We start from the raw sequence: 23,816 nt of genomic DNA on the forward strand, positions 1-23,816 counted from the left end.
GAACAATTAGCACCAAGGGCCTGATTCCTCACCCAAGTGTCACTTTAGGGTTCTGGAAGGAGCTCATTGCAGCTGGGGGTGCTGGGCTGGTCTGGGGCTCAGCACTGGTACAAGCTCATGGGAGCTTGCAGGGCAGTGGGAGGCAAGGGGAGAGCAGCAAGGGTTGCTTTGTTTTGAATCGTTTTTTTTGTCCACCTTTCTCTGATTTGGGCTCTTTGGAGGTGGCTGGGACTGAGGGCACTGCCTGGGACTGGCTCAGGTAGTGCTGGCACCAACATGGCCAAGATAAACTGATAAATTATTCAGGGCTATAAACCCAGCAGAATTCCTTTGTGCCAGATGTTTTCCTGGTGGTAATGGGTGTGAGGAGACAAATTCCTGGTCTCTACATTCTTTTTTATTAAAGAGATTGAAACTGAGGTTTTATGTTATTCTTCACACTAAAAATTAGCATTTTTCCTTAGGAAATACCTGTAATTAAACCCAGGATGGCTCATTACAGTGCAACAAAAAATAGTGCTCAGAGAGCAAAACTGTATTCAGTCTGCTTGAAACTTCATCTTAATTTGACTTTCCAGTTTTTCAGTTACTTTTGAATGACTTAAAATATTCATTAAGTTCAATTAATGTTAAGCACATTAAGATTCTATTCCTTCAGTGCCAAATATGTTATGTGATATTTAAAAGGAAATAAATCCTTGTTAATGGGTTTACTTAATGCTTAAGAAAAGTCTGCAAAAATTGACTGTTTTAAATTATGCAAAAAATCAGCTTATATTTGAGGTACTCCAATGCCACATTTTCCCTTGTAATTTAAAGTGCTGAATGTAAGACTAGTGAACCTTGCTAATTTAAGAGGAATCACTCTAAAATACACACTGTTCTCTAAGTTTTGCTCTTTACCACTGACAACAGAGGTATGAAAACATAGCTTTGTTCAGTGTGATAAATATCAAATGATTTATCTTGTTGGTTTTGGATGAAGAACTCACAAATATTATTAATGTTTCAATAGAGGGCACTCATGTGCTTCGAGGTAACACCAAATCCCTGCATTTTTAAAAATGCTTGCAATGAAATGTAGCTGAACTGAAATTCCATGGGGTTAAAATACATAAATATTATTTGATAGCGCTTGGGCAAATTGTTCATTGTCATATATTTTTATTTCTTGCTCCTTTCAATTTTGGACATTTGCTTTGTTTGTTTGGATATTTTACAGCAGGTGGAGGCAGTGCAGTCACTTTGCCTTGAACTGATTGTAAAAGATGTATTATTATGGCTTGCTAATGGACTTGCTGTTAGCTAAGATGGAACTGTTGTAATAATGAATAGAATTTAATAAATGCCTTCTTTCCAGCCAAAAAGCCTATAGAAGAATCAGAAGAAAAGAAAGCAGCTCAGTCCAAGAAGAAGATCAAAGAATTAAGAGTTTTGGATGGAAAATCTGCACAAAATTTATGTAAGTGATGTGAGGGGCATTAGGTCAATGTCTAAGCAGCATCTACACCTCAGTGTTCATAAATTGTCTTTTTTTGTTTACAAGTGCAATTGCTTTCTCTAAAATCTGCTAATTTGAACATGAGTCTTAAATTCAGTGGTATTTAAATACACATTCTGAATTCTCTGTATAACTTGGGAAAAATGAAAAAAAGTCACATGGAAAAATGATTTAATGAGTTCCTGGGGTTTTTGTCAGTTAATTCTCTCAATTAACTGACAAAATTAACTGCTCAGGACTGGAAGTGCCAATAAATGATCACTAATTTGGGCAGAGCAGCACGGGGTGGGGTTTAGGGGCCATTCCAGATTGTTCCTCCTGGTCAGAGCAATGCAGAGATGGAGGTTCAAGGGAAGGTAAATTCCCAAATTACCAATTACCAAATTACCAATTCCCAGGTGGGCTACAGAGGTGCAGGTACTACTGCTACAGCTGGGAACAGAACCAGCCCACTTGGGCCATCCAGCTTGCTCCTTTCTCCCCTAATTTGCAGGGAAATCAATCATTAAGAGTAGCAGAGTCTTGGATTTGAATGTTTGTGGTGTTCAGAAACACCATAAATGTCACTGGTCCAACTGTGCCCATGGCAAATACAGTGTATGAACCCAAATGTGGGCATTGTTTAGTACCACATCCATGAGCAGAAAATGAACTATGATAGAATAGTTTACAATTGATAGGAAACTTCAAATTTTGAAAGCATGGATGCAGGATAATCAGCAACACAGGTTAGGCTGAATATAAAGTGTTTTTTCACAATGCTATGCTGATCCATCTGTTAAGAATTCTTTGTAGTTTACTGAATGGGGCTCTCTTGAGACTTTATAACATTCTGAGATCAAATTGCTTTGAGAGCTCCATCTTTGAAGGGTTTGCATTGTGTGTGTTTCTTGTACAAGTTCAGCTACCCTCAAAGTGGTAGAGTTAGGGCATTTTTCTTACTTTGCCCAGCTCTTCATGACCACTTTGATGTGAAATCTTTTCTAGAATCTCACCTAAATATCATTGACCCAATCGTACATGGTTATGGAACCAATAATAATAATAATAGCTCAAGTTATCTATTATTGGCTGAGTAGTTCTGCCTAAGTAGGAATGTTGCAGATGTCATTCATAAAGATAAAACTTTATGGAAAGTAGCATTGCTAGGGAGAAGCTGAGGCTGATTTAAAAGTTAAAATTGTTGTCACAGTTCCATTTCTTAGAAAGGGAATTCATTATAAGTAAAACTGCAGCAGTGTGCCTACCTGGCATTTGTTTGTATGGGAGACTTCTTAACTGTGAAACAATTTAGATGGAGATGTGAGTTTTTGAGTTGCTAGCAATGGTTTGCCTTTGTCTATCAATCTTTTTTGACCTTTTTGATTCTGATGATGTGTTACTGAATTTCAGCAATATTTTTGGGTTCCTTCCGTTTGCCTTACGAGGAAATAAAAAATATCATTTTAGAGGTGGATGAGGAGAAGCTGAGTGAATCCCTGATCCAGGTATGTGAAAATGCCTCTGCTTTTGGTTATAGCTCATTTTCCACATGAAAGTGGCAGGAAGGAGTAAGAATTCAGGAGTAAGACAGGGCATCAGCTGCAGGGTATCAGTTGTGGTTCCTGTTCCATTGATTTCACCTCTGCTGCTCAGCATGGCCACGTGTAGCACTCAAACTGCCTTTCAAAGACCCTCTCAACAGAAGAATTCCTTGGGATTCCCCCTCCCCAGAGGAAATCTGTGAGAATTCCAGTGTTGCAGCTTGCAGGAGAAGCTGAAGGTGTTTCAGGCTGGTGCATGATGAAGCTTTGGGAGGTTTCTTGTGGAACTGCTCTGCCTGTCTCTGGTGAGAGATGAAACCCCCTGAGCCTTTCAGGATCCTGCTGCAGCTCCAAGCCCATCTGTAAATCTGCTCTCAGCCTGCTTTAGTGTCATTTTGAGCCCTGGATCTCTCAGCTGGAGAGTAGAAAGGATGGAATTCAATTTCTGTGCATCCCTCTCTGATTCCCTCCCTCCAGGGGAAGAGCAGGAGTGCACATGGTCCCTCTGAGGAGCGACAGAGCAGCAGGAAACCATGAAACCCTAAACATCACCAAGATTTAGCACCCCAGTAATGCTGCTGTGGTTTTATTTAACATCATTCACAGATTCCTGCTCCCTCACTGGGCCTGGATTTATCTTTTTATCCTTTTATCCTTCCCTGTCTCCTGTTTGCACCTTTGCCCCATTCCCCCAAGGTTTTCTAAATTAATTTCTTCTTCCTTTCTTGGACCTGCAGAATGGTTATGCTGGGAACTCTGGTCTAAACTGAGTTGCCTCAGTATTTGAAAATATAAAATAGCCCTAATTTTATTGGGGACTTGGTTTATTGATCAGAGATGGCAGATCAGATGATTAGGAAACCTTCAGGTTTAGTAAAATCAAAAATCAAAGGGGAGGAACAACCCCACCTTGGATAGCTGAAGTGCAGAGCAGTTATTGATCTCCTCTGCTACAAATGCATTATTGTTTGGATTTCAACTTGTATATATGTGAAAATTCTATGTATTAAATGCAATTTGCACTTTAAAAAATGCAATATTTTAATGCATTATTTTAAAATCATATTCTGTATTAAATGCAAATCTACACTTTTACTGAGTATTTCTTAAAATAAACTATTATTCAATCATACTGTATTTTAAATACTTACCACATCTGTATTTTGACACCTTGAGGTCATACAATAATTCACAATTTTCTACTGGGACATGAATAAGACTGCAAGCAAATTGAACTTTTCCCTGAGTTCTTGTATATTTGCCATCTATAAGATCTGTACCATTTTGGGTTGTTGACCTTTTTTACAAGGTATTTTTAAGTGTACTTTGTGCACAGATACTTTGAATGTCTAATGATTTTAATTTTTTTTTTTTTTGCTACTTCTGTCATGTTTTACACAGGCCAGTTATTTCTTGATTGATATTTAATGAGCAAGATGCAACCATTAGGGCAAAAGGAGATTGTAGAGAGACAAAACTCATTGATGCTGTCAGGCCTTGAAAAATGATACTCTAACCTTTTAATACATTCCTCAAATCAGAGACTGCAGCAGAGCAGTTGATGTCTGTATTAAATAATTGCTGCTTTGATTTGATGTTTATATAAAGTTAGAGCTGCGTAAATAAAATAAACGTCCCGTAATTTCCTCGTGCATTTCCATGTTGTGGTATTTTAAGCGTGTTATTTTTAATATCTTAGGTAGTTTAATGTAACAAATTTGATATAATGCCTTGTTTGTTTTAGAACCTGGTGAAGAATCTTCCTGAGCAGAAAGAACTCAATGCCTTAGCTGAATTAAAGGATGAATACAATGATCTCGCTGAGCCAGAGCAATTTGGAGTTGTGGTATGTACCAGTGCAAGGATGAACTGCAGAGCTCCATTTTGGCACATAAAACAAAACAAGTTTAAGGATAAAGATCCTCTTTTAGCATTTTTGCAAGACCTGCAGTAGGAAAAGTTAAGATTTCCTGATGAGTAGTAATCAAGAAATGCCTTTAGTGTGTGTTAGGCCAGCCTGGGCAGGGCTGTGACCAGCCAGACTGGGAGCAGATCATCCTTATGTTAGCGTTCACAAACACACAATCACAGAAGTGATTATATGGGGTGCTTTTTATTGAAGAGCTCTGGGAATCGGGGTGATTTCCACCCAAATCTGATTCCAACCATACATTCAAGGTGAACGTGTTTTATACTCTATCGTTATATAACTTAATTATCAAACTTATATTGTTCTATTGTATACACAGATTTCAGCTAAACATAGCCCCTTTTAAATTTCCAACATAGTTTCTCATGATTCTTCTTATGGTTATATAATAATTACATTTAACTACTAAACAATCATCACATCTAACAATTATATCTTTTATCATACTGCTTACGCAGGTGCAGTGATCTGAGAAAACACAAGGCCTAATATTTTCAAAGACTATTTTCAACATTTTCCAGGGCTCCACTCTCACTTAGGGTCATGTCCAATGTGAACCCCTCTGATTCTGGGTATTTTTCTGGGAGGAATTACAGTGTAGCATTAAAAACAAAAGGCACTCAGGTGCCAGACCAAACCTTTTGTCTGCCTGCCTTGCCCTGGGTGTTTATTGAACAGCTCTGAAGAACCCTCTGCCTTCAAGCAGATCAATTCCCAGGAGCCCACAGAAGACCCAGATACCCCTTGGCACTGAGAACTCTGATAAATGTGCTTTGTATCAAACCTGTCAGCAGCAGGAAGGGTTAATATATCCATATTGTGTTTGTAGGTGTGCAGACACATCTGCATTTACACCACACAGCCTTGCAGGAGGGCTCAAGGAGAGGCTTGAATTTATTCTAGAACTGAAATCGTGGCTTGTGTTCTGCTCCTCTCAGTCCTTTACTCCCTGGATCTGTTTGGGAGCAGGGCTACCAGAATGGCTGGGGCCCCTCTGGAAGGGAATCCCAGCATTTTCAGGAATCCCAGCATTTTCAGGAATCCCAGCATTTTCAGGAATTCCAGCATTTTCAGGAATTCTTGGTTCCATGTCTGGGACCCGAGTTCCGTGCCAGCCCTTGGGGATCCCTTTCTGCTCCTGGCCTTCCAAAGACCTCAGGAGTCTTTAGGCAAATGAGCTCCTGTTTTCCCTTCCCCTCTCAGCCTAGGAGATTAAAATGTTGATGAGAGCCTCTGGAACGTGCTCAGGGTTTATCCCCAGCTCCACAGGAGCTACGCTTGCTCTTGCTGGATTTTTAAGGTATTATGTACATTAAAATGCATTAAAACAGAAATAGAGGCCTCTTAGAGTGACTTTTTTACTAAAAAGCTCTGATTTGAGCATAATTTGGCTGTAGAAGTGGCTTTTGAGTGCTTTTTTTTTTAAATTATTTTTCAGTTGGGGAAGTAACAGAATATGATTTGTCCTAATGAGATTTTTGGAGAGGATTTAGAAAGTGAAAGAGATCAATGGCTTCTTTTGAAAAACTTTAGCCTATTGATTTCCTTTTCTTTTAATAAATGGCATAAAGTTCCAAAAATCTTTTATTTCCAAACAAAGATGAGTAATTTTGGTAGAAGTGAGATAGATTAATTAGCCTTACTACAAGCAGTAAAACATTGCCATTTATTGATCAGTAACAATCTAAAAATCTCTATAAATACATATTTCCTGCTTTCTTAGAAGCAATAATAGCGTGCATATATATTTAAAATAGAAACATGTGTATTATGTCTTTAGACCAAAACTTATCTATGAATATCTGTATTGTGATATATGCATATATTTTATATTATTTTATATATACATTATTTATGGGTATATTCCCCCCTACCTGGATATTGTCAGACAAAGTGAGAAATTCCTTGGGTTTTGTGCAGGTTTTGTGCACTCCATATCTGGGGTGTGTTGAAGGCAGATGCTCAATGGGAGCAGGCAAGCAGGAGGTGTCAGGACAAAGGAAGCCTCTGATGTTTGGGAATTCTGTTCAGTTTCCTGCTTCAACTCAGCCAAGAAATTGGCAAAATGGTGCAATTTGGACCTTGGCTGAAAGGGCTGTGTAGGCATTCCTCTGTTTTACTGCTGTAGATTGCTCAGTGCTTCACCCTCATCCTTTAACTTGCATCCCCTCCTGCCCTGCTCCCTCCTCCTGGCACAAATCCCCTTCACAAGCATCTCCTGCCCTGGCTCAGCTGATATTTCTGGGGCAGGATGCTGCTTTCCATGTCTGGGCTCCTCCAGGTCAGGATTCCTGCTGGGCTGGAGCTGGCCTGGCCTTTTCCTCGATTGAAAAAGGCAGAAAAATCCCATTTATTTCCCAGCAGTCCCAGTGTGGCCGCAGTCCCTGTTCCACTGATTTCTGAGGAAACACTGACTAGAGCAAGTTGAGAGAGTTTCCAAGTATTTAATGCAACGTTAATTAGCAAAAACTGCTTAATCAAACATCTCCAAATGGTGCTGTTTGCCTTATGAAGGAACCAAGTTTCCTGGAGCTTGTTTGCTTATTCAGCTTTGCCATCTGCTTTAATAAAAACCAGTACTTTGCCTTATGGGTCCTGCTTCTGTCTGATTCCTGGAGGCCTCTAACTGCATCACTGGTGCTAAAATGCTGGGTTTGTTTCTGATTGTGATATCCTGGAACTGTCCCTTAAAATGGAAGAAATGCAGCTGAACCTAAAGTCTTGACTGAAGTTCTTTTTTCCGATGTGTCAAATTAATTTTGGAGTTTTTCGTTAATAATAATCTTAACCTTGGCTTTAGGAATAGAAGACAGAGTACCTAAAATAATATTTCAAGTGTGTCCCCTTATTTTTGTGTAGATTTAGGTGTGTTAATAATTAAGATATGTTAATTGGGTAATCACTTTGCCCATCAAATTTAATAAAGGTTGGAATAAGTTGCTTAAAATTTGTGTAGAAAAACCATACTTAGTAAAAGATTAACTTACTTGAAGGAACCGATTAACTTAATATTCAGCTGATATGTAAATGAAAATTAGAGCTGCATTTTCATTTAGATGAATGTTAAAACCAATTATATATTCTAATTAGCTATTGGAACTTTTTGAAGTTATATCCTGGGATCAAAAAAGGCACCACAATTTCCTCTAAAGGAAAGTTTGCATTGATGTTGCAGTAGAGCAAGAAAAACAGAAAAAAAAAATTAGAATTTTTAAAAAATAGAAAAAAAATAAAAAATTTAAAAAAAATAGAAAAATTGCTGGATCAGCTGTGTAACATTGACTGAGCTGGGCAGGATGATACCTGAGTTCTACACCTAAACCTTGTGTTCAAGAGTTCATTTGTCTATGGTATGGGAACAGCTGCAGCTTCAGTGAGGAGCTGCATTTTCACTTCAGTGCCAGTTGAGCATTTTTAGTGTTACAGAAGCATAAATTTGACTGAGGAGTTGTGTAAACTTGCACATCCTGTGACCCTTTCTGTCCTGTGTAAGCAGTGCAGCTGCCATGAGCAGTCCTGGCTGGGGGCAGACAAAGTGAATTGAGAATTGTACAAGTTTACTGCACCTCATTGATTTAGAGTCATTCAGTCTTTTAAATTAAATTTATTGGCTTGTTTGGCCTCATTGTAATTTTGTGAGCTACTGCAGAATTCATCTTCCTAGAATGTTTCCAGGGAAAAAAAGGCAACTTTAATATAACATAGGTAAGAGGCTAAGTTGTCTTAGTAAGTTGACAAATTTTTATTAGAGGAATGTCAGCTTTTTCTTAGGAAGTGAGGCAAATTTAATTGTGCTTTTTGCCTTTCTCCAGTAGCCTTTGATCCTCATTTTAATACAGGGCTTGAGAATTGAATGATGATAATAAAGCATAAAGAACTGAATAAAGAACTTGATTAGGTAGAGAGTTCAGACAAGACCTTTATGAGAGCCCAGAAGGGGAAATAATGACGTGCAGCCCATCTCTGACAGTCAGCTGGAAAAGAAATATCCATTTTCTGGCCTCTTTAAGTGCTTGCAGGGGAAGCCAGTGCTTGCTGCTCCATGCACCTGTTGGAATGTTTCATTTCTTTTATATATATATATATATAAATATATATATTAAATATATATATATATATATATATATATGCATTTGGCACTAATTTTATTTAGAGCCATAAGGAATTGGAGCTTTCCAAGTGAATGTAGGCTTTGCTCCTTGCCTAATTCTGGGAGATTGCTCCAGATTCAGTGTGTGATCACTCCTTCCTCTGCCACTGAACACATGGATTTAGAAACAGGCCCAAAAAGGGGGAAACTAGGGCAGGGTGGGGCAGGAGGAACTAAAATAGCATTTTTGGCCATCTTCTGCTGATACCTAAAGGACATGGTGTGTGTAAAAATAAGGAAACAACCCACATAAAAACAGCTCTTAGGAAATTACCAGGATAGTTTTAAAATATTATGTAGGTCAGGGAATGGAATTCAAACTTACTGCTGGGTTGGTGGTCAGGAGCTAAGAAATGATCAGGGTTCCATGGCACTACACAGGATTACAGAGGAAAGGACACTTCTCTCAGGTTTAAGGATTATTCTTCACTAATGTTTATGTCACACTCTCCTGTGGGCTTGTACTTTGTTGCACTCTGGTTTTGGGATCTAAAGCTTTCAACGATTTTTTTCTGTGCCATTTTGAGTAAAAACAGCAATTGGAGATTGTTCTACAAAAGTTAAAGCAAATTATGTGATTAATTTTAATTTCCATCTACTGCAGATTAGTGTAAGTAGATCCTTTCAAGGCAGATGTTTTCAGTATGATATTTCTGAAATACAGGATGATTAGAAGAATAATGTTTCAAGACTTTCAATGATTTTGGCTTATAGAGGCTCAGAGAGAAAATTGTGACAATGGAGATTTATAAAAAAAGATCACTAGTTCTGCTGAGATGCTTCTTTTCTGATCCTTTCCTTTTCCTTGTTCCAGCCTGATCATAGGAATTGTTTGAGACCATCTGGAGCCTTCATGTTTATGTTCATTTTAGAATGAGTTCATTATTATTCAGGCCACTCAAGTCCTTCCTGTGAAAGTTATTGCTGCTGCTTCTGCTAGCTGTTGGGAGATAGCACTGGTGGAAAAATCGTGGTTCCTCAAAGGACCATGGCCAAATTTTGGCCAACAGAAACAGGAGCACATCAAAATCTTCCTGTTTTGCCAGTCAAAATCTGTGATTTGTCACACAGCAAAGCTTTTCTTGCCAAGGGCTTCAGGAACACCCCTGATGGTGAATACATTGGGGAAGAAACCTTTCTGTATTCTTCTAAGTAAGATGGCCTAGATTTGGAACATGATTTGGAACATAACCATTCTTGCAATTAAATTAAAAAATTTCAAGTGGTTTAACAATGCTCAGTACATCTTTTTTCCCTAATTTAAATTTCTCTTGTGAATTATGGTGTGCTAAGTGGGAGGAAATAACTCTGATCACTCGTGCAAAATATGAAAGATATTTTGTGACCTGGGCTGGTGAATTTGGTCTTGGGGATTTAAATTAATGAAATCAGCATTGTAGATTATTTTCAGTATCTGCTGTGTTACAACATCGGGATTGTAGCCTCCTTGTCAGGATTTATAACCTCCCATCTTTTTATCAGAGCAGGAAGGGATGAGAGCTGTGCTGTCTTTTGCCAAGTGTCTGAAACACAGAGGGAGCTGCTGGGATCCTGGGGTGCCAGGAAGCACAAGGCAGGCAGTGCAGGCACACAGAGAAGCTGCTGGGATGCTGGTGCTGTGTGACCATGTGCACAGGGGTCTGAGGATGAGGGAAGAGACGAGGAGCTGACTCCATGGTTCAGAAGGCTGATTTATTATTTTATGGTATATATTATATTAAAACTATGCTAGAAGAATAGAAGAAAGGATTTCATCAGAAGGCTGGCTAAGAATAGAAAAAGAAGGAATGATAACAAAGGCTTGTGTCTCAGACAGTCTGAGCCAGCTGGGCTGTGATTGGCCATTAATTAGAAACAACCACATGAGCCCAATCCCAGATGCCCCTGTTGCATTCCACAGCAGCAGATAACCATTGCTGACATTTTGTTCCTGAGGCCTCTCAGCTCCTCAGGAGGAGCAATCCTAAGGAAAGGATTTTCCATAAAAGATGTCTGTGACAGTGCTGCATTCTAACAATTGGAATCTGAGCTCTTTGAGCTGTTGATGACTTGAGCTGCCCTGCTAAGTCAGAGTTTGGTGTTTGCAGATGAGCTCGGTGAAGATGCTGCGCGCGCGGCTCAACGGGATCCTGTTCCGGCTGATGTTCGAGGAGCACGTCAACAACATCAAACCCGACATCATGGCCGTCACCCTGGCCTGCGAGGAGCTCAAGAAGAGCGAGAGCTTCAGCAAGCTCCTGGAGCTGGTGCTGTTCCTGGGCAACTACATGAACTCTGGCTCCAGGAATGCTCAGTCCCTGGGCTTCAACATCAGCTTCCTCTGCAAGGTCAGTGCGGGCACCGCTCCTGAAGCTCAGCACAGGGCCCAGGGCTGGGGCAGCAGCGCTCAGGGGAATGTGCTGCCTGCACCCAGGCAGGAAACACAGCCAGCAGTGTGACAGGAAACACAGCCAGCAGTCCCAGCATTCCCATGCTGGTCTCTCTAGTTTTTGCTCCTAAGGAATGTATTTCAGCCTTCAAGCTTGTCTAGCAGAATTTGGGAGCCTTTATTTTGCATTTTGTTGTCATAACTCCTTTTATACTTAAATAGTTATAACTAGAGTTATAATAACTCCTTTTTCAGACCAGTGACTATCATTTAGTGAACTTTCTGCCCACAATAAGAGATTTTTATTATTTTTTGAGCCAGCTGTCAGCAAGGTGTCTGTGTACACATTTCTATGAGCAGAATACACACTCTTCATGATGAGGAGTCCTAATGTGATGAATTCACTTTTCAATACAACCAGAGTTTTGTATTGATTTTTTCTTTTTGCTTGTTTCTTGAACAATCTTAAAATTAATTGTCTGTTTACTGGATGCAGTGCTTACATTATGCAGTCTGAAAAAAAGAGGAGAAAAAAGGCAAGTATTGATCTGGGATAAATGTTTGGTTTTGGAAAATAAATGATTTTACAACAGAGCTGGTCATTTCATACACGGAGATCTGGTTTTGTTAAAACTTTTATTAAAACATGATAAAGAAAATAAAAGAAAGCACCATTCCAACCTGTCTAGCCTGAGCTAGAAGGCTAATGAATGAGGAATAATTGCAAATCCTTAAAAACAGATTATCTCTCTGGATGTTATATTGCAGTGTATGATATTACTGAAGATAGAAATGATCTGTGAACAACCCTTGGCAGAAGGCAGAGAACTTAATTTTGTTCCAATGAGAGACATCAGCATCAGAATTCCTGGGATGGAACAGGACTGGCCAGGGAGAGAAGCTATGCCTGAGCATGGAATGCAGCAGGGAAAGCAGAAATGCAGCAGGGAAGGAGCTCAGGCTGCTGCTGTAATCCACTGGAGTTTGCTGTGTTTGTTTAATATGTCCAGAGCATCCAGCTGCTTTTTGAGCCCCTTCAGGAGCTCCAAAATTCTGCTCTGTGGGAGTTGGAACTAAAAGGAAGGAGGTTTGCTTTAGGGATGTGCAGGTGCAGCTGCTGGGCCTGTGGGGCTGAATTCAAGGGAGGAGCAGGAGCTCAGTGTCAGTAAAGCTTTTGCAGTGCTCTGGCTGGATCAATGTGTGCTCATCTGTTAAGTGCTGCTATGATGCTTTTTGTTCAAAGTGCAAATAGAACAAGACAAGCTGTTTACCCAGGCTGAGCATTACTGATGAGGGGACATTTATTGTCCAGCAGCCCTTGTTCTGGCAAGGGGGGAAAGATTTCTAGGGTAGGAGAAGGTCTATAATCTCATAAAAATCAATAGAGAGCCTTTTTATAGCTATAATAAAGTGTCACTCCACTGATGGTTCCTACATAAATTTTTCCTTGCATTGGCTGCCACGTTTAACCCTCACACCTGAGAGCTGCATCCAGAAGTACCTGGGAGAGCCCAACCCCATCCTGGCTGTGGGTTTTGTGTGATTGGCATGGGTTAAATATTTACTCTGTCTAGGGGGAGAGTTTTGTTCTGGTGGTGTTTTCCTGGCTCACAGAATTAAACATCTCACTCTGTGCAACTCGTGTTTGAGTGGTTGTGCTGTGTTGTGCTCTCTGTCCCTTGGCCTTTAATCCTTCCCCAAGCCATGGCTCTCATGGTGTTGACCCTCAAATTGATGCTTCAGCATTCAGCTGGAGCTGCTTTCTGTAGCCCACACTGTTTTAGCAATTTATTTCATTTATTTTTAAACTGAGTGTGTTATTTCCAAATTCCATCTCTCGGGCAAGGCAAGGCCCTAGACTCAAAACCTGTATTTTAAAATTTGAACACCACAGTGTTAAAAATTTATCCTGAATCATAGAATGATGGAATATCCTGAGTTGGAGAGGACCCACGAGGTTCATCAAAGTTCAGCTCCTGGTCTTGTAAGCACAACTTAATAGGCTCTTTTTGCTTTTCATCCACTTGGCTGGAGTGTGTAGAGCAGCAGAAATCAGGCTAAGCCATTAGGTTCTTTACAAGCCAAGGAATGTTACATCTATTGGGCAGAATCACTGCAAGTAAAAGGCTGAATGTAAAAAGTATTGCATTTATTGCAAAAGAATTAAAATATTGGGTGTGTTATTGAGTATGAGTGTACATTGAGTATGAGTGTGTATTGAATATGAGTACAGGGTGGGATACAGACACAACCAAGCTGCCACCTGTCCAGCTCCTACCTTTCATTTCTATTTTTATATTTAAATATTATGTGCTAAACTACACTCAAACAGCACCTATCTTGTGTTTCATTATATCAATGGGCTTAGGACTTGATTTTTAAAGTACAGCTATTGATTCTAAATATCAAGCAGACCTATCTGCATCCATTGTGTTAAAAGCCAAGATGAATATAGGAGAGAATTGTTTATGATTGGGCCAAAGAAATTAATTTGCCCAAACATTCTAAATAAATGTTTATTTAGGTATTTATTTAGATGTTTACCTTTACTTCAAGGTGCTAATGATGACTCTTATTGTGATGTTGCTCTTGGTGGCAAGACATGTTCTTGTTGTAATTTGAAAGCAAAATAATTTTGTCCATTTAGAAAAAAAAGTGCTTTATCCACTTGATGATGTCAGAGAGATCAAAGACTGCAAATCCCACTACTGTTGTTCACAGACAAATTGAAATGCAATTTCTTTTTTCCATGCAGATGTTTAGCCAGTAAATCTACTATTTTTTTTCAAGTCAGGAGAACTTCTGTGTGTGTAACACATGAAAGCCCTTTAACTGCATACCATTACTGAGCATTGTTTAGTCTTTAATCGCTGAATTGGTATGAATTAAATTGCTTTCTTAATTGCCTAAATACCTTATATTTTTAAAAGCCTGTTTTTCCACTGCACTCATTTATTCCTAACAGGGTAATCCTTAAAGCTGAAAGGCCTCTATTAAATTGAACATCGATGGCAAGCCTGTCATGAGGATTATAGAATTAGAACTTCAAGTGATTTAGAGAATGAGAAAACAAATAGGAGATTTTACACAAGCATTTATGTATTCTTCTTAAATAAATCCTTTATTTCATTTCTTGTCTATGTTGTAGCTTACTTCTGTGTAAGAACTGTACTAGATGAGTAAAATGCTGTTAAAACAATTCTTTCCAGATGTGTTACTAATTCTCTGTCAAGTGAAGCATGCTCCTCTCAAACTCTTACATGCACCTACTCTGTCTTGCCTTTGTGGATAAATCTGCTCCTGCTGGGTCTTCCATCAGCTCACACATTCCTCCTTCACAGCACAAAAAGGGGCAAACTCAGGAATTTGGTCTCCAGTTTGTTCTCTCGTTCTCCAAAGTTGGTGATGTTCCTTTGTGCAGACACGTGCACGGTGCCATGGGGTTTGACCATGAGGGTGTTTGGAATGTGCCACCGGTCCTGTGTTCTAACAATTAGTTCAGATTTTTATTTTGTTAACCACAAACCTCATTTCAGCAGTTCATGCCCTCGGGCTAATGAATTTGATAGATTTGTTCAAGTTCTAAATGAATATTTAGGTATTTATTTAGATGTTTACCTTTACTTCAAGGTGCTAATGATGACTCTTATTGTGATGTTGCAGAGAACAGAGATTTATCACTTCTAAGATTACTGATTTGCTTCAGGCCACTACAAATGCCTCTGCAGCCAAAAGAACAGCAAAAATATGCATTTACCTGTTACTTCCCATTGTGCACAGTTTTCCTGCAGCTTTTCATGAATACAGCTGGCTGCATTGCCTTTCCTTCAGCCACAGTCAGGATTACCTTTGCTGTTTTGTTATTGTGTGTTCTGGGAAGGCAGGGTGCATTTATTTTGTGCATCTCTATAGAATTGGTCTCCAAGTCTGTAGCCCAACGCAGCGTGGCTTCGATTTTGCTCCAAGGAAAAAATTGTGGATTTACAACAAGGAGTTACTTTAGTTTGACTGGTCAAAATGCAAATTCTGACTGTTAGCACGGTGTCCAGCCATGCAGCATCTCAGGGATTCCTGCAGAGATTTGGCATTGAAGGAATGCTCTAATTTCAGTTCTCTTTAATCTCTGTACACAGCTATTTTTTATCTGGGGGATTCTGAACTGGCAATGCTGAAATCTCAGAACTTTATCTCAGATCTTCTTCTCATCAAAATTAATCATTTTTTCTTAAAATACATCATAGGGCAGATTCCTTCCAGTCCTAAATTATGACAAATTAAAGAAATTCCATTTTTAAAATAATGTGTTTATTTGCAGGCAACCATGTAGGTAACTTTTTGCTAATGAGTTGAAATCTGCATTATTCACTTTATTGAAATGTTTTAAGAATTTTTTTTTTTTTTTAATTTTTTGCTTTCTCCTTTGTTCACATTTTAGATTCGAGATACAAAATCATCAGATCAGAAAACCACCCTGTTGCATTTCCTGGCAGAAATCTGTGAGGAGAATTACAGGGACATCCTGAAATTCCCAGATGAGCTGCAGCACGTTGAGAGTGCAAGCAAAGGTAAGCAGCAGCCCAAGCACCTGAAGATAGCAGTTGTTTGCTTTGACATGAAATTCCTCCAGCATTTCATTTGGGATTGTGGGATTATGTAACCTGTAAGCATTGATAATCCACGTGGATTGTGCTTTTCTGGTATTTATTGAGCTGAGGAAAAAAAAAGGAAAAACAGTAATAGAGCAACTCCTCTCCTTCTGTAGTAGGCTGTGAAAATAATACAATTTATAATACGATTAAAATTTAAAAAAATAAAATTGTATTTTTAAAAAAATTGTATTAACTTTTAAAAATTGTATTAAAATAATACAATTAATAAATTGTATTATATATTGTATTATAAATTGTATGATGTATTTATTATTAAATTTATTAAATGTATTACCAATTGTATTATAAATTGTATGATGCATTTATTATTAAATTTATTAAATGCATTATAAATTGTATTAATGAATTGTAGTGAGGTGCTTGAAAAAGCACAGCTCAGGAGCTGTGCCAGCAGTGCAGGGATGGTGCTGAGTGTCCCATCCAAACCTCTGGAGAGTGAGCTCTGGGTGTGCAAGGAGCCTTCACACACAGAGTTCCTCATTTTCACACCTGAGAGAGAATAACACATAAGCAGCTATGCTATTCATGCAAATAAATATATATATTTATACATTAAATACATAAATACAAAAAATTATATATGTCGAGTAGACATACTATAAAATATATATAATAAATATGCATGTTTGTTATTTATACAAATAAATGGCATGCTCTGGAAAAATCCCAGGCTGCACATGAAGAGATCCAGTTGAGTTGTGCTGCACAGGCCACAATTAATGATTATTTTTGGTCAGTCAGCACTGCAGGCTGGGATGTGGTACCTGAGTTCTCACGTGGCACAGGCTGTGCTGCTTGGCCCCCTCATTGCTGAGTTTTCTGCTGAAAAACAGAAAGCAGATGAAGATAACACAAACTTTTAATTGCTCCATTTCATCAGGAGATCCATAAATACAAATACAGATACCTGGGTGAGCACAAGAATATGAAGAAAAACAGAGGTGAGGAGGAGTTGGACGCACATTTGCACCAGCCCTGTCCTGGCTTTCTCCTGGACATTTGTGTCTCCTTTCCTCCAGGCCATCAGTCAAGGTCTCTGCTCAGTGCAGTCATTTGCTGCTGGATGTTAATTAATTTATCCTGCTTTATTCATTAGGCCTCAGTTGCTCTCAGTCTGTGCTCCTGTGTCCCCCAGGACCTGGGCACAGTTCATCCATCAGCTTTGCCATGGCTTCGCTTCACACTTCTGTGTCTCTGTCTTCATCTTTTTTTTTTTCCTGTTTCTCAAACTTTGCATCCACTTTTCCATGTTTTTTTTTTTTTTTTTTCCCTGTATAAAACCTGTGTTTTATTTGTGTGGGTTAAATGTGTCCCTGCCTCACTTTGCTGCAGGATGTCTCATTGGCCTGAGTCCCTGCTCTGGGATTTTTGGGGTGTCTGTGCAGGGCTCAGAGATCCTTGTGAGTCCTTTCCAGCTCAGGACATTCTGTGATTCTGTGGACTAACATATTAATTAAGTTATTTATGCAAGTAACAGTTTGGCATCTTATCTAAATTCCAAAAATGTTTTCTCCCACTTGATAATTCTTTTCTCGAGGTGACTTTTCATCTTTTTCTTCCTTTCTTTGTAAAGTCTTCTGGTTTACCAGGCACTTTTGATGATCTTTTATGAATTTTCTTCTGTGGGTGACACTTGACCTTGCAGCTTTGAGATTTTTACAGTTTGATTCCAAGCCTCTGATGTTCTGTAAGTTGACTTGAGGAATTAAACTGGAAGAGTCAGAAAAGTTTAGTTAAGCTGTAGCATCCTAAACACAGAAAGCATATTAATGGGAGCAAAGCCTCTAGTAATTCTGATGCTTAGAATACATATGAAAAAGATTTTATTGCAGCTAAATTTGTTTCATTCTGTAAGATAAAAGTTGCATTTCCTACAAACAGCACTGACTTCTAGCAGAGCATAAATTGCTGTTCATTTTTGATGACCAAAACTTCTCTTCCAGCCCTTCTTTGCTTCCTGGAGCAAGGCAGATTTTTGGCAGAATAAATGGGATTTGTGCAAGTTGCTTCAGCTGCTCCCCGTGGTGCTGCTGGGCTGGGTAATGGCAATGTTCACCTGCTCTGTCACACTCTGTGGGGCTTCTCCTGTGCAGGAATTTGAGGTGCTTTGCATGGAGGAGATTTGCACTCCCTATTTATTGTGTGGTGTTTTATAAACCAGTGGTTTTGGGTTTATTTTTCCTGTGGGGAAGCCTCTTTTGGAATAAATTGGCCGGATATGAGGATGCTGGCATCAGTTATTCATAAAATAGGAAGAAATCTACCAGCAAATTTTATCTCTGCGTGAATTTTAAATAAAGAAACACGAGCTGGGCAGGTGAGTGTCATTGCTTGAGATTGCTCCTTTTTGATCAGGAGGCAGCCTCGTGCTCTGGGCTCTGCAGAACCTTCCAAGTGCTGCACTTGGCATCTGCAACTTCTTTTCAATCTTGGCTGCAAATTCCCACTTCCATGTCAAGGAAAAAAAAAAATATCCTGTTCAGCTTAATTTTCATATAAGAATAAAGAACCAGCATCTGAACAACAGCTGATTTCTTCTTTTACTTTTTAACAAAGAGCAGATAAAGCATAAAACTGGATTTTAATATGAAAAGGTCAATGGGATTAGATGAACTCCCCAGGCATGTACTAAAATCTTCAATAATCTGATATTAGGTATAATAAAATAGTTGATCTTTTTAAAGATGGAAGATCAACCTGCAGCTTTATGAAAAGTAAAAATAAATTAGGAAGCAGTTTTATTCTGGAAAATACAAGCAAAGGTCAAAGTGATTAACTATCCAGAGATCATTGGGAAAGCATTTCTTCTTCCTGGAAGCAGATTGTGAAAGGAAAACCAATCAAAACTCACAAGGCTGTGATGCAGTGCATTGTTGGATGGCAGTGATTTCCTTTTTCCCCTTTCTTTTTTATCCCCTTTCTTTTTTTCCCCATTTCTTTTTTTTCCCCATTTCTTTTTTTCCCCCCCTTCTTTTTTTCCCTTTTCTTTAAAGACCCGAAAAATTCCCATCCCATTTTGGGCTTCAGTCAAATTTCCAAGCAAAAACCAAGAGGTACCTTGCAAGTCAGATGTTTCTAGACAGCTCTGTGGTTAAAAGTATACTTTTAATCACTCAGAAAATAAATATATTTTTCAAGTTAAGGCTCACCTGAGTGTCAAGCCTCTCAGAAATCATAAAAGTGAAATAGGTGACACACAAAATGAAGATGATTAAAATAAGTCAGCCATAATGTTTTATAACAGCAACTTAATTTTAGGTATTGAGGAGCAGTTTTACATCCCAGTTTGTGATTTAACCATTGTGCCTGTAAATAATAAAACAAAAAGAAGCCACAGCTCTGTCTTTATCTGTTGGATATCACATTTCTGGTGTAGCTTTTCCTGCTTGGTTCCTTGGGCTGTGCAGAGCCACAGCAAATTGAGATTAACTAGGGGAAAGTGGGGTATATATAATATAAATATCTGTATTTTTTAGTCTCTTTCAGTAATAATGAGGGTTTTTTTGAGCACTTAACACTCTGAGTTCTTTGCCTGACATCAAGGTGTACCCCTGATAGTTCTTTGAAGGTGGTGTTGAAAGTAAAATGAAGTGAAAAGTGCCTTGTGGGGGTGAATGAGGTGTGTGCAGTGGCCTGGAAAATGCCAATATCACCAGCACTGATTTGTCACTCACCTGGACATAGGAATTTATTTCATTAATTTGCAAGCATATGGTTCTGATGGTGCAGGCATCTCTCAAGAAAGGCCATTAGCAATGGAAACACTGGGGAATGCAAATGTGTGTGTACTCTTTATTACAAATACTGTAATAAAGTATTAATTTTGAGATTTTATACAGGTACTTCACTGTGATTTAATGGCATCATTTTAGAATGGGGGAAATATTTTAAAACATCCTGTGCCACTGTCACTTTGAAGTACAGCAATTTAAAACATGCTCATAAGCAGCAGCCGTTTTTCTGTCAGACAAAAGTTTTATAGTTTGGTGCAGCAGAAAAAAAAACTGGGTTTTAGCAGAGAGATCTGCAGCATTTCCACCTTTAAAGCACAGTTTAAATTGCAGCATTTCCACCTTTAAAGCACAGTTTAAATTGCAGCATTTCCACCTTTGAAGCACAGTTTAAGTTGCAGCATTTCCACCTTTGAAGCACAGTTTAAGTTGCAGCATTTCCACCTTTAAAGCACAGTTTAAACTGCAGCATTTCCACCTTTAAAGCACAGTTTAAGTTGCAGCATTTCCACCTTTGAAGCACAGTTTAAATTGCAGCATTTCCACCTTTAAAGCACAGTTTAAACTGCAGCATTTCCACTTTTAAAGCCCAGTTTAAATTGCAGCATTTCCACCTTTAAAGCCCAGTTTAAATTGCAGCATTTCCACCTTTAAAGCACAGTTTAAGTTGCAGCATTTCCACCTTTAAAGCACAGTTTAAGTTGCAGCATTTCCACCTTTAAAGCACAGTTTAAACTGCAGCATTTCCACCTTTAAAGCACAGTTTAAATTGCAGCATTTCCACCTTTGAAGCCCAGTTTAAACTGCAGCATTTCCACCTTTGAAGCACAGTTTAAACTGCAGCATTTCCACCTTTAAAGCACAGTTTAAATTGCAGCATTTCCACCTTTGAAGCACAGTTTAAATTGCAGCATTTCCACCTTTGAAGCACAGTTTAAATTGCTGAAGCAGAGTTTGCCCAATCTGGCCCATGAGTGGTGGAGAGCAGAATCCTCACAGGTGCTCCTTGTGTTGTAGTTGTGAGCAGGAATTTCTCCAAGGGATCCTTTTGGAGCCTGGCTGAGATTCTGGATTGCCTCACACTCTGCAGGATGGCTCAGGGAGTTCTCCCAGTCTGGGAAGGCTTTGAGGATGTTTTAGTTGCAGTCTGTGTGTAATAAATGCTGCAGAGAGCTGTGCTTGTTCTGGAGCTACATTTTGCAGTTATAATTTGGAATCTCCATTAAGCAGCTTTCTCTATGGCTTGCATTTTAAGGCTCTGCTCCTCTCCCTGAAGTGTAAGTATCAAGGGCAAAATGAAAGAACGGCCCAAATGACTCTCATGGGCTGTTGCTTATTAAAGAAATTAAAGCATTTAAGAATTTCTGGCTGTAGTTAAACCAATTCAGAAGTGAAGATTGCTTTAAATGTCTTAAGTTGTGTAATCCATTTAGAATTCCTTAATACAAGCCTCCAGAGAGAGGCAAAAGCTGCAAAAATGGCACTTTGCTCTTTCTTCTCCTGCTTCTCTGTGGTGGAATTTGCACTTTGGTGGCTCTGAGGAAGGCTCCAGCCCCTCTGGACGTGGCTCAGGCAGTCAGGAAGGCCAGGATGAATTTGCCCACGATCTCTGAGAGTTGTTCTGTCAGGAGCAGGTTGTGTGACAGCAGCTCTGCTCCTTCTCTGTGCCTCCTCCCTCACTCTGTGTTTCCTCGTCTCCTCTGCTTCATTTGCAGTTTGTCTTACACCCCTGCCAGCAGCTCTGCTTCAGCATGCTCATTTAATACATACTGATTTTGTAATTATGAGCTCTCTTTTAAAAATAAACTCAACTTCTGAGATCTTGAAAGACATCTGTAATTAAGTCAGCATGGAAGTGGGGTGGGTTTCTGGAGGTGAGATCCCACACTGCTGACTGCAGAGCTCTCCCCTCCCAGCAGCTCCAGTGCTCCTGGTTGTTCTTCTAAACCTGGGACATCTGTTTCCTAAAAGATTTGTAGCTGTGATATGAAAAGGCAGTTCAACTAAAGAGCTTCTATTCTATGGCATTGTTTGGTTAGTGAGGTAAACGTGGAAGCTTGGGGGAAAAGCTGCTCCTGACAAGGGCAGAGCAGGAGGGTGGCACACGCAGAGTGCCTGAGCCTGAATCTCTCATTAAACTCCAAACCAGGAGTTATGGGGCTTGTTACAAAGGCCTTTTACATGGAAATTGTGTTCAGCTCTCCTGCAGGTGGGCAGGACAGGGACAGCAGAGCACAGCTGCTGGGTCTGCCTGGCCAGGGCAGGGAAGCTCCTGTAGCATCCTGGACAGGTGGAGCAGAGGAGGCTGGAAAGGTGGAGCAGGGGCTGGAAAGGTGGAAAGGTGGAGCAGAGGCTGGACAGGTGGAGCAGAGGAGGCTGGAAAGGTGGAAAACAGGTTGGAAAGGTGGAGCAGAGGCTGGAAAGGTGACAAGGTGGAGCACAGCCTGGAAAGGTTGGAACACAGCCTGGGCAGGTGAGCACAGCTTGGAGAGGTTGGAACACAGCCTGGAAAGGTTGGAACACAGCCTGGGCAGGTGAGCACAGCCTGGAAAGGTTAGAACACAGCCTGGACAGGTGAGCGCTGCTGTGCCCCTGCCTTCTGCCCCTTCCCCTGCAGGGCTGGGAGCAGGCAGAGCCTCTGCTGGGCAGGGAAACCTCAGCCTGCAAATCAGAAGTGCCAATGAGTGAAATCTGTCTGTTAAAAATTCTGCTTTGGGGCTTCCTCAGATCAAATCCCAGTAATAGGATACAAAAAACCCCATCTCCATTTGGGCAGACCTGCTCCTAAAGCTGCAGAAGTGCAGGGAAGATTGTGCCAGGGAGCAAGTCTGTTCTGCAGGGTGGGTTGGTTGTTAAGCACCAGGACTCTGTGTCAGAAAGCTTTCCCAGATTTTGGAAGAGGAGGATGGCAGCTCCTCTGCCTGGGTGAGGTGGGAGCTGTTCTTCCCCTTTGACTCTGAGGTGTTTAAACATTTATTGTCCTAACAAACAGAAACTTGCTTGGTATGAATTGAGTAATCAATGCTTGTAATTCCTGCAGATTATGAACTTGCTCACCCATTTCCCTCCAAACTGCCTCTCTTTCCTTTGTGAAAGTCTCTTTCCATCTGCCCTCAGGCAATAAGAAATAAATAGTCATTAGTATGCTTACAATGTAGTTATGGTGCAAATGCTGTCTAGACTTAAAAATCCACCAGTTAATTTGCTTGGTACAGACCTGCCTTTGCTTACTGAAGTAATTGATGTTGGCTTTCACTTCAGAGTGTTTTCCAGCTGTGGACATGGCCATCCCAGCTCTGCATCATGATCAGACACCATTTAAATTTCTCATGCAAGATGCACTGCACCTAATCAAAATGTATCATTTCACCCCTTGTTGTGGGGAGGACTCTCAGTCTGATGCCATCTTATTTTAGAAGGGATTAGTCTGACCTTTGCTCCTGTTGCTGTATTAATGTAAATACAAAATGCTTAGCTTGGCTGCAGGGACCAGCTCGTGCTCCCCATCAACATGAGATTAACTGCTGGGAGCACTTTGCTGGGCCTGAGCTGCTCCAGCAGACACTCACTAAGCCTTCCTTAGCGTGCAGACTGTGCAATGCTTTCTCCACAATAAGTGCATAGGATTGGTTGGAGGGGTTTTTTCCAGAGGAGCAATTAATATAAGGAAAATAACAAGGTGAAGGAAATTATTGCCTTCCATGTCAGAATAATATTGTGCCATCTCTGCAGTGGCTGTGATTTTCTACTATAATTAAATAATAATATGCAAAATAATCTCTTAATCAGTCCAAGATTTAATGATGCATGATTAAGTGAGCTGCACTCAGTATTTGTGCAGAGACAATATTGGTTTGATGGATGTGAGTGCTTGTATTGCTCTGCCCCTGACAGGAATCATCTGGACAAGGCATTGTCACACATCCTTTGCCTTGTTCTGTGT

The 23,816-nt window shown here is 39.9% G+C and overlaps 1 protein-coding gene across 4 annotated transcripts in view; it reads left to right on the plus strand.

The window, feature by feature from the left end:
• Positions 1–23,816, plus strand: part of DIAPH2 (diaphanous related formin 2) — a 173,772-nt gene that overhangs the window by 59,430 nt on the left and 90,526 nt on the right. For all 4 annotated transcript variants that reach the window (XM_054641276.2, XM_077185821.1, XM_077185822.1 and 1 more), the window contains 5 exons: positions 1,361–1,462; positions 2,894–2,988; positions 4,769–4,870; positions 11,192–11,431; positions 15,908–16,037. In XM_054641276.2, the coding sequence (XP_054497251.2) occupies positions 1,361–1,462; positions 2,894–2,988; positions 4,769–4,870; positions 11,192–11,431; positions 15,908–16,037 (669 nt within the window). The remainder of the gene's footprint in view (positions 1–1,360; positions 1,463–2,893; positions 2,989–4,768; positions 4,871–11,191; positions 11,432–15,907; positions 16,038–23,816) is intronic.

The sequence above is a fragment of the Agelaius phoeniceus genome, chromosome 14 (genome assembly GCF_051311805.1).
Source record: "Agelaius phoeniceus isolate bAgePho1 chromosome 14, bAgePho1.hap1, whole genome shotgun sequence".
In the NCBI taxonomy this organism is placed as follows: domain Eukaryota; kingdom Metazoa; phylum Chordata; class Aves; order Passeriformes; family Icteridae; genus Agelaius; species Agelaius phoeniceus.